At 44.9% G+C, this 15,502-nt stretch overlaps 1 protein-coding gene across 1 annotated transcript in view; it reads right to left on the bottom strand.

Annotated features, from left to right (window-relative positions):
* Window positions 1-2,797: 2,797 nt before the first annotated feature.
* The window catches only part of mtnr1al (melatonin receptor type 1A like), a 43,835-nt gene continuing 31,130 nt past the window's right edge, over window positions 2,798-15,502 (bottom strand). Inside the window, exon 2 of the mRNA XM_004552068.2 lies at window positions 2,798-7,363. Within this exon, the coding sequence (XP_004552125.1) occupies window positions 6,594-7,363 (770 nt within the window). The 3' untranslated portion in view covers window positions 2,798-6,593. The remainder of the gene's footprint in view (window positions 7,364-15,502) is intronic.

The following is a 15,502-nucleotide window of genomic DNA, read 5'->3' as shown; positions in this document are numbered from 1 at the left end:
CCCCCTTTTCAGATATTATGTGATCTCTCAAATGAGAGATCACATCTTTCCTTCATCCTGGGGCATAACTGGTTTCCTAAACCTGACCGAACTCTCCTGGTGTGAATGCTTGGGGGGGGGTTGTTGTTTTTTTTTCTCATTTGGCTCTTGGCGAAGGCGGTTGCACTTTTCTCCTCTCCTCCTCTCCCTTATCTTCCCTGCTTAGCCTCTTATTTCCTTGTCTAGTCTCGTGTTTTTTGTATTACTTTTCCACTTTTCCCTGGAACACTCTCTCACAGTCTGTTCTCTAAAACCTAAAAGAGAATTATGGATTTGATCAACTGGTACCTGAATGCTATTGACACCCTTTTCTTAACAAGAAGTCTTGGCTCGGGTGAGCCTGAGTGTCTGGGTGGCACTTTCCCTGCCGGATACACGATGGACGGGTGGCAGAAATGGAGAATCGTGTGCCTGCTGTTCAAACCCCCACAAGGCTGCTCGCTGGGATTGAAACAATGGCACGAGGCGTGACTTCTCAGAATGGGTTCATTGAGTGCAGCATGGATAAGATCTTGGAGAAGCTTACGGCTGCTGTGAATACTCAGAATAAGACCTCTGAGCGCAAATTGGATCACATCTTGGAGAAGTTCACTGCGGTCGTGAGTTCTCCGAATCTGCTCTTTGAGCACAAGAATGACAAGACCACGGAGCGTAAGTTTGATAACATCATGGAGAAGCTCGCGGCTCTCCAACGGGAGATTGAGAGTCCAGTGTTGGACTGTTAAGAACAGGTTTGAAATTCTCATGAGTTGTTCGCACTAAAGAAAACCACCATCATAATGCGGCTATCCCTTCGGCGCCAGCTATGGGCTCAAGGCTGGAGCTGAACAAAAACACCCTGATAACGACTGTGTTTAGACTGTTCTTCATGTCCTCAACAGCTCACCTGAGTATGACTGTGATCGGTCAGAGCTCTGACTCATACACTGGTGTGCTTGACTCCTTTCACAGAGTTTTACAGAGTAAATACAGGCAGTGGCTCCACAGCTGAGGTGAACAGCTGACTGACAGCCAGATTAAGCACTCTGGTCTGATGACATTGAGTGACTGTCCCAATGGTGCCATGTTGACGTCCACCTCTGGCTGAGTTCTTCCTCCCACAGTCCACAAACATGCTCATTGTCTGTAGGCGTGAGTGTGATAGCTGTCTGTCTCTGTGACAGGTTGGTACCTGTCCAGGTATAGCTGCCTCTTGCCCTGTGACAGCTAACATGGGCTCCAGCCTAACCTTGACCCTGAAGTGTGTAAGTGTAAGGAGATGCCTGGATGGATAAATTATGGAGGAATCACTGCTGTGTTTGTAATAAATAGATCTAAGAAATATTTCCTGTACAGGATGCGTTGTTTACAGGGTCACGTGTTCTCTGTGTGAGCTCAAGCCGCCGGTCATACATGAGACCTTGATGAGGATCAGGTCCTCGTTACCCAGCCGTCATTCTGTTTCTGATTTATTCAAACCCAGTAAAACTGAACTTGGGCAACATGGCTGTCAGCGAGGTCAGTTTTGATTCAGGGTGTGTGCTGGCATGCAAGGATCCTTCAGCTGCTCGCTGTTCATCAGCAGGCGCCTCTCCTGAGTCCAATAATGATCTAACCTTGTGAAGCTGAGGAGCACTTTCTGCATCGGGGGGTCAGTGCATTAAAATTTAGATCACAGCCGACGGCATCGTGAGAACTTGAATGCTCTATGAGGTAACATGAGAGCTTCGTTAGCCGGCTGAAGCAGGGATGGGGAGAGGGGCCTGATGAAACACGTCATCTCTGTTGTTGGAAACTCGAGTTTCGCTCACATTGCATCAGCTCCAGCTGTGCTCCAGGTGTTTTCAGGTTCTCAGTTTGCTGTGCTTCAGATTTGAATCTAACAGGTGTGGCTGCTGTTTTCGACTCACCTGTGCTGCCGGCATTTATTTCCACTCACACCTCACCCTGTTACTTCCTCCTGCTTATCTCACTTCCTTTTATCTCTCCATCTTCTCTTTGATTTCTTTCCTTCACCTGTCCTCCTGGCGGGGAGGTGATGGCTGATTGCCGTCGTTGCTCACGGCGACAGCTCCTCCAAACTGACAGGTCACCCTTCTGATCTTCCTGTTGCCACAGCAACAGACTTGAGATTACACAGGGTGATGTGGTGATGGGCCGCGTGTTGAAGTGCAGAGAGACAGATAGCTGTCAGTGTGGCTCGACTGAAATCACACAAAGAAATGTGGAGGGAAGTGTTTCCTTTTGGTCTGTCACCACAGCAACAGCAACTTTTTAACTGCTGATGAGTGCTCAGTAACCTGTATGTATTTGACCGGCATCAGCTTTTAAATATTGACCGGTATTTTAAAGCAATTAAAGTTTGGAACCAGCAGATGGATCTGAGGTTGTTCAGACTGCGATCAGTTACTGGCACCAACTCATCGATCAATCACAGAGGTTGTTACCAACTCGATAACTTAGCTATGAGTTATCAGTTGAGATATGATGTGTTCATTTGAAAGAGGCAGAACTTGTAATCAGTCACAAATGTGGACAGGTGTACCAGCAGGAGAGAGAGATTGACTTTATAAGAGAAGAAGAAATAATAAAATGAGTGCGGTGGCTGCAGACAGAGCAGCAGCGTGTGAGGAAACCAGAGTTAAACCTTCATGAACATAACGATAGACCGGATCAGTGTCTCTGTGAGCGTGCTGTTTCTGTGTGAAATAAAGCGAGGAGGCCAGCGGCTCACACTGAAAGTTCTTTTATTAAGACATGGATTTCAGGTGTTGCTTGGTTTCTTTTGTTTCATCGACATTACAAACATTCAGAGGAAACATTCTCCACGGCAATGTGCAAAACAGCGTGAGAAAGGAAAACCAGAACATTGTCATTCAGAGCAACCGGCTGCCGCTCGGCCTTCACATCCATTCTGTTTGTTTAAAACTGATCCAAACACACAAACAACAGCAAGCTTCATTGATTTTTAGCACAAAAAAATAAGAGAAATACGTCTTTAGATGTACACAGCTGCAGGTAATTCAGGTAAAAAAAAAAAAGAAAGCCAATAACTGTGCTTCTTTAAACCCTCAGTGGGCCAATTAAACCTGCCGCTGTCCTCATCGAGCTGCGCTATCTTCCAAACATGAGTATTGATGAATTCCACTTTATTCGTTTATGTCATCTGTGCTTTTTTCTTTTATTCACAGTCGTGTTGGAGTCTGTAACTGCAGATTCCTCAGATCCCAATCCGATCCAGCATCGATCCACGGGTGTCCTGCCAACAGCCAGCTGGTTGTCATTAGAAGGAATTTAGGTTTTTACATTAGCTTCACCTCTCAGACTCACTGTAAGTGTCTGTGGAAGCTGGTTAGATTAGTCCAGCTTCATCTGAGAGTAACTGCTTCCCGTCATATTACTATTTATTATCTTAGATTCATCTTTGGAGGTTGATAAAGTAAATAAAACTTGCAACGCAGAGGCAGCAGAGATATGATAAATCCCACAGGTCCCAGATCTGCACCGAGGACGGGGAGGATGGCTTCTTTTTACGTGGTGTCAAAAAGAACAAGACGTTGTTATGTTAAACTAGTCTAAACTCCTGTTGGTCTTCAATTAATGTACTTAATTCTTGGTCAATTTATTTTCTCTGTTTCTTGGACAGATGTGAAGACTCACAGCAGCTCATTGAAGATTTCCTGTGAGTTCAGATTATTTGTCAGATGCCCTTGTTTTACCTGTATATTACCTGCCTGCGCTTACAAGACGTGAACACAGGAACATTTGGCTTTAAACTTCAGACCTTGACTGACTTTGAACCGGCAACATCTTGGCACAAAAAACAAACAAAACACACACAAACACGCTGTCCCTCCAACAGCTGTCCCTGGTGCCATCGAAGGGTCCTCAGTGGACCCATAAACTGGTCCCAAAACACGCACGCGCACACACACACACACACACACACACACACACACACACACACACACACACACACACACACACACAGTGAGCTTATTAAAATAGGACCAAAGCACAGGCAGATTATCACAGCTTATTAATACATATGCAACATTCATCTTCAGCTCCCCAGCAGTATGAAGCACAGTGACATGTTCAGAATACCGTTACCATGATTTAATCACTCGTGCCTGTTTCTCTGATGCTTGGCTTGTGTTCAGACTCTGTGTGTACAGCAGACGCACTCATGCGACTGTGAGGGAACACTGATAGTCTCAGGTTGCTGAGCTCAGACTGGCTTTGGTCATGTGGGAGGACACAGCGGTACACAGACACTGTGTTTTCATCCTTTTGTCTCCGTCTGTGTTTGCAGAGGGTTGCACACGGACACACCGTGCAGGCAGTGCAGAGAGGCTGTGGCACACCTGTGCCGCTCATTCTCAGGAAGAGGAAGGTGATGATGCAATGAAGGGAGACAGTCTCAGAGTCAGCCTCTCTGGAGCATATTGTACCCCCTGCCCCTCTTCATATTCATCACACTGTCCGGTCAAACTAAATGTTTGAGTCCTGAAAGCATCATTGCAAAGTTACACTTAACAGCAGAAGGACAGCGAAAGAACATTTTACTGCTTTAAATTAAAAGTGGATTTTGATTAATGACACTTTTAACTTTCAGGCCTCACAAAGTCAAAAAAGCTTGTAGCCTCCTAAGTGCCCTGGCAGCAGGTCTGGGGATGTTTTGCACTCTTGCACATGTTTGTTTCACCATTTTCTGACACGTGTTTTTTGCAGGAATCTGGGCACTAAGACTGTGGATGCACGACTCACACAGGTGGATGTGGTGAGGTGTGGCACTTCTCAGACTCCACCTTGCACTGAGTTTTTTGTTGGGATCTCAGAGCTTTAAGCGTGTGTGGTCATCCATGCGTCATCTCCCAGCTTTTGGCCCGACAACTAGAACTGGAAGTCAGAGTAATTATTACTGTATCAGTATAAAAGCACAGCATAGTGTTTCCCCCACAAAGACTTTAATGGGTTACTAACAACCCCACGAATACACGGGGTACTTTATTTTAGTATTTTTTATTTGCATTTTTAAAGTATTGTTGTTCACTGCCTTGAACTGCAGCTGTCCATGGTAGTCTTTCTTCTTCTCTGTGAGATGTAGAGTCAGAAAATGCCGCAGGTGGAGAAGTGAGCTGCTAAGCTGAGCAGAACCAGGACTGCCAGCTGCAGTTGAAGGCAGTGGAGCCAAGGTTCGGGGCTTGAGACAAACGCACAGGTAGCTGCTTATAATGCTCCTTTCTAAAAGGACTTGGTGATTAAACCATTTGCAGGTGACCTGAGCACCTTCTAAGTGGTAAAAATTTGCATACACATGATTCCATTGATGTCATGACGGCCACCAGCTGAGTGCAGGGAACTCTGTGATGCAGGAAAACGAAACGAAACCCAAACCATGGCTGCTAGAAGTGATGGATTTTGTAAGTGATGCTGTTAATGTTTTATGATGAGCTACTTGAAAAAGTGTTCCTGTCTTTTAACTTGAACAGCAACTTTTCAGACTTCATGTAAATTTTGGGGCTCGTTATTAGAGCTGAATGACAATGAAGTCACTAAACAGCTGTTTTTATTGGATTACATTACACAACAGCTGGTTGGTAAAAACAGGTGAACTCTGCAACATTTCTATCACTCTGCAGTCATAGACGCATGGACACCTTAGTTAAGACTAGGTTTAAGTTGGGCTGGTCTTAACAAATATCAAGTTTTAGTTAGGACCAGTCTTGCAGGAACCAGACCCATATCATGGAGTACTTTTATGCTTCATACTGGGACTCTTAGTCCAAAGCTGAAGTCACTGGACAAGTCGTCCATCGTCCCCCTCTGTCCTCAGTGAGAGTTTGCTACCTTCTTACATAGATTAGTTATATTACAAGTAAAATATCCCAATCGTTGTTGTGCACACACAGAGTCTCTCGCAGCCTTAATGTTCAAAAATGTGTCCCACCTTAAATGATTTTGCAATTTTAAAAGTATATAATGCATCTTCATTCTCCTCAAAGCCGATTTGTCATCTTCGTCGTTATCTTCGTACTTTGTAGGAACAGGAACAGCGTCGACGTCTTTTAAAAAAAATCACAGTGTCAGAGCTCTGCCTTGAATCTAATTCACAGAGGATGCTATTCAACTCAGTGACCCCACATTTAACTTAATTATGTTGCTAATTAAACACAATGAATTATGCTCTCATCTGAACATTAAGTCACGACTTCATTACCCAAGAAAGTCAAGATGAAACACATTCCCCAGTTAGGAGTGCTTCCCAAGTTCTGGCCTCTCCCTTGCTCTCTGCATTCTTAGTCTCCTTGTTTCCCTGAAGGCATCACTGATAACTCTCAGTGTGGCAACATTTATTTCACTTTGTCTGCTCTTCATCTCTCCTCCTGCAGCTATTAAAGCGCTCCTATTTTTCTCTCCCACTCAGTGCTCTTGTTGTTCTCCTTCCACTGTACCTTTATTTGCTTTCTTTCCATTTCATCAGTCCTGTTTTATTTTCCTGTCAGGGTAAAGTTCTTTCTATCTTTCATGTCATTAAAGATAAAAATCTCTGCATTTCCAAGTATTCCATCTCAGCAGTGGAACTTGAAGATGATGAGGACGATCCTCTTGTACTCCTTCCTGAAGTTATGGTTCAGGACACCGTAGACGACGGCATTGAGGCAGCTGTTAAAATACGCCATGAAGTAGCTGGCTGTGAACAGCCACTCTGGGATGGCACGGCCCAGCGTGGAGTCCACTGCCACCGCCAGGCCAATCAGGTTCAGCGGCGCCCAGCAAACAGCAAAGAGCACGAACACCACAAACATAGTGAGGAAGTTGCGGAGGTCGTGTGGCTTGATTTTAGGTCTCGAGTCTGGCTTGACCCGCCGCCTCACCTGGATGACCAGAATCCAGATACGCAGGTAGCAGTAGCTGACAATGCCAATGGGCAAGATGAAGTGCACCACCACCACGGCGATGGTGTACAGTGAACTGACGGACTGGGCGAAGGTGCAGGAGTAAACCCGCGGGTCGTACTGCAGCGACTCCACAAACCAGTTGGGGACGATGGCGAGGATGGTGAGCGCCCAGACGAGCACGACGTAGCACATGGTGTTGCTGTTGGAGAAGAGCTTGTCATACTTGAGGCTGTGGCAGATGTAGCAGTAGCGGTTGATGGCGATGCCCGTGATGTTAAAGATGGAGCCAATTACGCTGAGGCCCATGAGGAAGCCACTGATCTGACAGTGGATGTAGCCGGCAATCCAACCGTCGTTGAAAATGGCAGTGAGCACCAGCGGGTAGGGATAGATAGCAACCACCAAGTCAGCGAAGGCCAGGCTCACAACAAAGGCGTTTCCTGTAGAGCAAGAGGAGGATGACAAGCTGTCAGTATAAAATAAGTTAATCCAAAAATCTTTCAGGCAGGTCGTCAGCTAGATAAGTCAGATCGACGCATTCTCACTGCCAACTCATCACATGCTGATACCTGTAGGACTCGTCATCATATTTTACCGTTCATCACACTTGTGGACACACCTTAGTGTTACTTTTCAGACGCGGTGGCAGACACACACGTGGAATCACACAAGCATTTGAGTCTGGTCTGGGCATTACATTAGTAAGAAGTACTTAGACTGAGTTTGGGCTATACTAAGAGATTTACTACAAAGATTGAAACACGGGGTACTGCACTGCAGTGGTTTGAATCATATCATAGGACTGCTTTCTTCCATTTTCGCAGTATCTCTAAAATTAGAAATATCCTGTCTAAGAGTGACGCTGACAAACTAGTTAATGCATTTATTGATTCTAGGCTGGACTACTGTAATTCATTATTATCAGGATGTCCTAAAAACTCCCTGAAAAGCCTTCAGTTAATACAAAATGCTGCAGCGAGAGTACCGGCAGGGACTAGAAAGAATATTTATCCTATATTGGCTTCCCTTCATTGGCTCCCTGTTAAATCCAGAATTTAAAATCCTGCTCCTCACATACAAGGTCTTATATAATTAGGCCCCATCTTATCTTAATGACCTTATAGTACCATATCACCCCATTAGAGCACTTCGCTCTCAGACTGCAAGTAGTCGTTGGAGTTTTCTTTGTATTAAAGTAAAACAAAGTTCATCCATCTACCACAAACTTCTCCAACATTTCCTTTGTTGCCCTGTGACAGTGATGATCCAGTGGTGTCTTTTCGACATGTTGTAGGGTTTCAGACCACTCTACTTTCTAGGCTGTGAAATAACTCCACTGTGTAAAAGACACGGGGGAATATCAGTTATGTACAAAATGTCCAATGGCAGTGGTGCACTACCTTATAGTACTAGTGCGACACTTGTCATTATTCATTTTCAAAGTTGTTTTAGGGGACAAACCAGAAGCTGAGTAGTTTCATCATAAGGCTCTCCAAACCTCATCACTGCTGCTTTAATGGCTCCACCATCATTCAGGCAAATTAATACTGCTGTCCCGAGCTGCTCTTGCGCACTTCCATATAGAACTTGTCAAAAGAAATCTCCTAATAATGGGCTGTTGCTTCCAGCAGAGGCATAAACATCAGTTTTGAGCCACAGTTGCAACTGATAAATTTTATTCCAATTTATCAGCTCCTTGCTCGGCCAACTTCTCTGACAATAAGAAAGCTGGGGCTCGCTGATGTGCTGTAAAGGTCTTTCTCCCACACGAGGAAATGAAGTTTGAGGGCTTGATTTAAGAGTTTAACATTTACCTGCCGCCCCGAGTGAATTGTGCTGCATTTCAATTATATTTTCCCACGGCTGAAGCCATTGTACCAAGCTCCCAGCATTAAACTGTCCTGCCTCTGAGCAGCATTATTATTACTGCCAAGTTTCCTATCTCACATACAGACTGTTTACCCCCAAATGTAATGAAGCAGGGTTAGTCTGCACATCAGCCGCCTTCTACTCTCCAAAGTTTTTCCTGAAGCCGTCCACCCAAAACCAGCTGCTGGTTGGGAGTAATTTAATACTTTTCCACATCCCGTCCCGGCTCATATGACCAAAAACAAACACACGGAAGTGCTACCTGTAGCTTCACTCACACAAGCAGCAATTTAGCTGAAGAAAATGCTGCCCAGTGCTATTTCTGTTCTGTTATTTATTCTGTTTATCGACACTGATGAAGCGGTGGTTTGTTCAGTTTGGCAGAGTATCTGAAATGCGCTGTTTAAGCGCCTCCCTCCTTTAAGCGTACTTTTCTTCTGATTGGCTGCCCCATGCAAAGAGAAAGGTTGAACAGCGAGTGGGTTCGAAGTTGCATCAAAGTTAAGCTAAAGAGATTTTCTGTTCCGGTCCAAGCTTTCTTTAAATGGAAGTTCAGTTTGGTTATTTACAGTGAACGGTTTGACAAAGAAAGACGACTGGGTTTTCTGATTGATAGTGGAAGCAGAAACTCCAAGCCGTGTCATCCTCAACCTCCCAGTTACAAAAGATGACTTGCAGGCTCGAAGCTTATATCGCAGAGCGTGCAGTGAGAGCGGGGCTGTCGATGGAGGTGGCTTTAATGACACCGTCTCCTCCCGTCATTCAGTATTTATCACCATCCCCATTACAGCGACGCTCTGTATTCTGGAAGGCGACTCTGTGTCTGTTGCAGGTCACAGAGGGAAAGTTAGCAAAGATCTGCAGCTGCGAGAACAGACATGGCCTCATTAATTGCCACTCAATAAGTATTAGTGTCAGGGTTCTGGGCCATGTGGCCCAGTGTTTGAGATCTAAAGCTAAGATGGTGCCGGTGTACGTGGCTTGCCGTCCTCGGCTATATCTGCTTCGCTGCTTTTTACCCTCTCTACGCTCTTTATGGACCTTGGCATTGTATTTTTTATCCTTTTAGTTGTATGCTCATCTAATGGCTGTGCACGGATTACATACGACAGGCAAACACTTTTAAATCTAAGACTCTCTCATTCCTCTCGGCCTGATCCTTGCTGGAACCTGGGTGACGCCACCGCGCCCCGACCGGACCCTCCAACCGGACCCTCTGACCGGACCCTCCGACCGGACCCCATGACCGGACCCTCCGACCGGCTTCCTCCACCTACCTATTCCGAATCTACACAAGAAACGCTATAGGAAACACGGTAGAAGGAGCTGGCATGTGGGTAGCCTGGATATTTTGTCTTCTTTCCCTCCTTCCCAGGAGTGCTCTGATGCTAAGTTGCTCACCCACCGTTGGATCTGCTCGGCCGACCACGAAGTCTACCCTGCCATTCCTGTGGCATGTTTTCCTGCTTGGGTTTGGATAACATCGCTCCAATGCAGCGTTTGCCGAAGCAACCTAAGTGTCCTATGACGCACCACCCTAGGCGACTTAGCCCCTAGGATACGGATGGCATTGCTTAATGTCAGGTCGCTGGTCAATAAGACCTTTCTCTTAAATGACTTCCTCTCCACTAATGGGATTGATGCTTTATTCCTGACTGAAACCTGGATTCGTCCTGGTGAGTTCATCCCTTTTACCAAGGTTCAAGGTTCAAGGTTCTTTATTTGTCACATGCATAGTTATACAAGTATAACACACAGTGAAATGTAGTCTGACACGCTCCTCGACATGTGCAAAAATTGGGGGGGGGGGTGTAGAGGAAGAACATTATATATATATATATACATACATATAGTATATACACTGGGTGAATGTGTACCAAACTTCTTCCATCGGACTGTGTCGCTTTTAGCTCACCAAGGCTTACTGGTAGGGGTGGCGGCGCAGCCTCGGTCTTTAAAAATTCTTATGGTTTCATAAAAGGTAGGCACTCATCAACAAATACACGTAGATTACTTAATTTGATAGACTACTCATACAGTAAAAATCTAGAAACTACAATATTCTCTTTAGACGCAGAAAAAGCATTTGACAGAGTTAACTGGAAATTTTTATTTGCAACTTTACACAAATTTGGTTTTGGATCCTCTTTCATAAACTGGTTAAAAATATTATATAATTCCCCAACAGCTTGTGTCAGAACAAATGACCAGACATCCTCCAGCTTCTGTCTCTTGAGGGGCACCAGGCAGGGATGCCCACTCTCCCCTTCACTGTTTGCAATTTTTATTGAACCACTAGCAGCAGCAATTAGACAGAATTCAGTAATTAAGGGCATAAAATGCAAGAACGTGGAACATAAAATCAGCCTTTATGCGGATGATGTGTTACTTTTTCTCCAAAACTCACAAACCAATATCTCTGGGGTGATTGAATTGATAAACTCTTTTGCAAGAATATCAGATTACTCAATTAACTGGTCAAAATCTACAGTCCTACCGATTAATTGCTCCCTCCATAATTCCTCTTCTACACCACTGCAATCGGGAAATATAAAATATTTAGGTATTAATGTTTCTCCCAAGCTTGCAGATCTAACTAAATTAAACCATATCTCACTTTTAAAGAAGGTAGAAGGTGATCTGGCTAGGTGGAAATGTCTACCCATATCACTCATGGGAAGGGTTGCTGCTATAAAAATGATGGTCTTACCAAAAATAAATTATTTATTCTCAATGATCCCAACTAAACCGCCACAAGATTGGTTCAGATCTCTAGATTCATGTATGTCCAAATTCCTTTGGAAAAATAAACCCCCACGTATAAGCTTAAAAACACTGCCTCTGCCTCAATTTTATCCCACAACTTAGACATTCACATTACTCACACTGCCTCTCCCCACCGCAGGGAAAAGGGTAACACCACCTGGGTCTGGGTGCAGTTCCCCCCTCCAGGGGCAAGGGTACCTAGACCCGGTTCGTAGAGTACGCTTGGGGAGTGTGATCGTGTGTACAGCGTCTCTTCATGTCTGTCTCCACGTTGGTTGAGTGTGGAGTAAGTGCACATGAGAGCATGAGGGTGGGAATGGATGTTTGTATCTGTGTGTGCCTGTATGTCTGTGTCTATATGTCAGGTTGAGTATCAGACGCCACCTCTCTGGGGACATCTCAGGCCCTCCAAGGTTTGGAGGTCTATCTCCACCCACCACCACTTCCCCTGCCAGTGGTGGACTCCCTCAGATATCGGTGCGTTGGTGGTTCTTTGTGTCTGGGGATGGGCGTCCAGGTACACACCGGCTCACTCCTTGGCGGCCGCTCATCGGGGCCTGGAGCCTGGGGCTCGCTCGGGCCACTTCGGAGGTGGGGTGCCCCCGGCCTCTCGGCCTGGGGCTCGGTCACTCAGGCACAGCTGGCTGTTCCTTTGGTTTTTAAGCATGCTGTAGTCCACCCGATTCTTAAAAAAAGAAACTCTTACTGTAATGACCTTTCAAACTACAGACCGATCTCTAAGCTTTCGTTCTTGTCCAAGATCCTGGAGAGACTAGTTCTCTCCCAGCTCCAGGAGTACTTGGACACGAACAATATTGCTGAGAAATTTCAATCTGCCTTTAAGCCATTGCATAGCACTGAAACAGCGTTGGTTAGAGTTCTTAATGATATTCTTGTAATCACTGATACTGGACGCTCTATGGTCCTAGTTTTACTAGACCTCTCTTCGGCCTTTGATATGGTGGACCATAACATTTTATTACTAAGACTTGAGCACACTGTGGGTATTAGAGGCACTGCCCTCGACTGGTTTAAATCATATCTTGCTGACAGGTCCTTTTCGGTTAACTTGGGCACCTTCTCCTCTTCCTCTGCTCCGGTCTGTTGTGGTGTGCCTCAAGGATCAGTTTTAGGCCCTATTCTCTTCTCATTGTATTTGCTCCCTCTAGGCGCAATCTTTGAAAAATACAGTATCACCTTCCACTGTTACGACGATGATATACAGATCTATTTTCAACTTACTGACGACCTTGCTGTGTCCCTACACTACTTTCAAGAATGCATGCGGGAGGTCAAAGAATGGTTCCTGTCATGATCCGGAGTCTGCGACTCCGTGTTTGTTTAGTTTATTAGTATTCTGTGGTTTTGGTTACCTTGGGTGTTTATACTCTTCTGTTTCATGGTTCATGTTCCTATGTTCTGTGTCCCCCAGTCTGTGTTAAGTTGGTGTGTTATGTCATTGCGTGTATGTGTTTCCTGTTTTATTGTGAAGGTCTGCGTCTTATGTGAGTGTTTCTGTTTGTCTCCCTACTCTCGTCACGTGATCACTCCCAGCTGTGTTCCCACCTGTATGTAATCTCCCTGTGTTCTCTGAGTGTATTTAAGTTGTGTCTTCTGTCATAGTAATTGCTGGTTCGTCTGTGTTGTTTCCCCTCGGTCTCCCTGCGTCTTCCCGTATGTATTTCTCCGGACCTCCCTGCATCCTCGTTTCTGGTTTGTCTTATTAGTTTACCTAGTTTAGGTTTCCAGTTTCATGTTTTGTCGCCACCGTTGTTTGTACTTACCTACCTCTGTGAATAAACACTCACCTGCACCAGAGCTGCCGCCTTTTGGTCCCTTTCTACAATTCCACACGGCTTGCCCCGGCAATCCGTGACAGTTCCTGAGTAATTATCTTGTTTTAAATGATAAGAAGACTGAGATTGTGGTGTTCAACAGTAAAATCCCTTGTGCCCAACTCTGTGCTGCCCTGGGTTCCTTTGCTAGCTTTTCTTGTGACTATGTCAGTAACTTGGGTGTACTGCTGGATAGCTCGCTCAAACTCGATAAGCAAGTGTCTGCTGTAGTGAGATCTAGCTTCCACCAACTGCGCCTTATCTCTAAGGCTAGGCATTATGTTCCGCATGAGGAGCTGGAGAAGCTTATTCACGCTTTTGTGACCTCCAGGTTGGATTATTGTAACTCCTTGTACTACGGTTTTCCCTCTTCTCTTCTTCTTAGACTGCAAACAGTCCAAAATGCAGCAGCCCGCCTTTTGACTGGTACCAGGAAATTTTGCCCTATTACTCCTGTTCTAGCTAGCTTGCATTGGCTGCCCATAAAGTACCATATTCAATTTAAAATATTACTCCTTACATTCAAAACTATTAATAAATTAGCGCCAAGTTATCTTAGTGAACTTCTCAAATCACATATTCCTGCTAGAACACTTAGATCTGCCACTCAAATACTTCCGACCCAACCCAGATCTCGACTGAAGTCCCGGGGTGACCGTGCGTTTGCTCTGGCTGCCCCGGTACTATGGAATACCCTTCCTCTCGACCTCCGCGCATCTGATTCCATTGCACTGTTCAAATCACGACTAAAAACCCACTTATTCAATCTTGCCTTTCCCTCTAGTTAATATTTCTTTTATGATTTCATATCATGCACTTTTATGCTCATTTAAATTCTTGTTTGCTCTGTACCTGTTGCTTTCCTATGTATCAGTGACAGCTACCTGCTTGCATACTTAGTACTTGCTTTGGTCCTATTTCTATTATGTTCCTTCTATTCTCTATGTTACTTGTTAAGCACCTTGGCATACCCTTGGTTTTTAAGTGTGCTTTATAAATAAAGTTTTTTATTATTATTATTATTATTATTATTCTAATGTATATTTTTGTATCCCCATGTTGTAGTGTAACACATCTAGTTGTTTTCTAGTTTGCAGTTTAGTCCTTGGTTTCTTAGTCCCTTTTGTCATCTTTCCCTGGTCCGTGCGTCTACTTGTCATGTTTCATGTCTGTATGGCTCTTGTTGTCAAGTTCATGCCATGTCTATGTCTCTGTGTTTCCTGTTTTATTTTGGAAGAGTCTGGTGTTCTTTGTTCATTGTAGTTAGTGTTACTCTCCCCTGTATTGTCATTATGTTTCATTCTAGCCAGCTGTGTTCTCGTGTGTCTCCACTTCCCCTGATCACCTCATGTGTGTATTTAAGTCCTCAGTCTTCCTTTGTTCATCGCTGCGTCGTCTGTTCTACTTCCCACATGTTACGCCAGGTTTCAGGACTCTGTGCTGGTCATGTCCATGTTACTTATGTGAGTCCTGTTCATAGTAGTCTCCATCATGTGCATCGTTGTCACCCTGTCTTCGCTTTCCCTGCTGTCTGAGTTAAGTGTCAGATCTTAGTTTTCCCAGTTCAGCTTCTAGTTTAGTTTTGCCTCAGTGCTTTCTGTTGTTTGCCACGTTAATCAGCCCAAATAAAGGCTCGCTTTTCGTTTCAAGTTCAGTACTGTCTCCTCGTCTATGTCTGCACCTGGAACCTCACACTCCCACACAAGCTCTGTCTTTATTACTGTGTTTGCCCTTTGCAATGCCCCTCCTGTTGTGTTACCTGGCTCTGTGTTGTTTGGTAATAGGTGAGGAGAAAAGGATGTCGGACGTCCTGTTGGAGATATTTTTAATTATCTCTCCAATAATGTGGCTGCTCTGCGGTATGATGAAACAAAGACAAGTACTCAAAGGAGCAGACTTGCAGATGTGTTTCTGCCTGCTGTCTAATATTTGGGATCCTTGTGCATGAATGCAAAACTGAAGAACACCTCAGAAACAGGTACTTGGTCTAAAGCGCAGAGATAAACCTGTATTCTTTCTAATGACCAGCAGGGGGCGACACCTCCAGTTTCCAAAAGAAGCCTGGCTGTATGACCCTCTGGATGTGTGAACCTTCTGTCTGTGACCTCA

The sequence above is a fragment of the Maylandia zebra genome, linkage group LG2 (assembly GCF_041146795.1).
Source record: "Maylandia zebra isolate NMK-2024a linkage group LG2, Mzebra_GT3a, whole genome shotgun sequence".
NCBI classification, from domain to species: domain Eukaryota; kingdom Metazoa; phylum Chordata; class Actinopteri; order Cichliformes; family Cichlidae; genus Maylandia; species Maylandia zebra.
The sequence above is the reverse complement of the archived record's forward strand: the minus strand, read 5'-3'. Positions and strand labels throughout refer to the sequence as shown.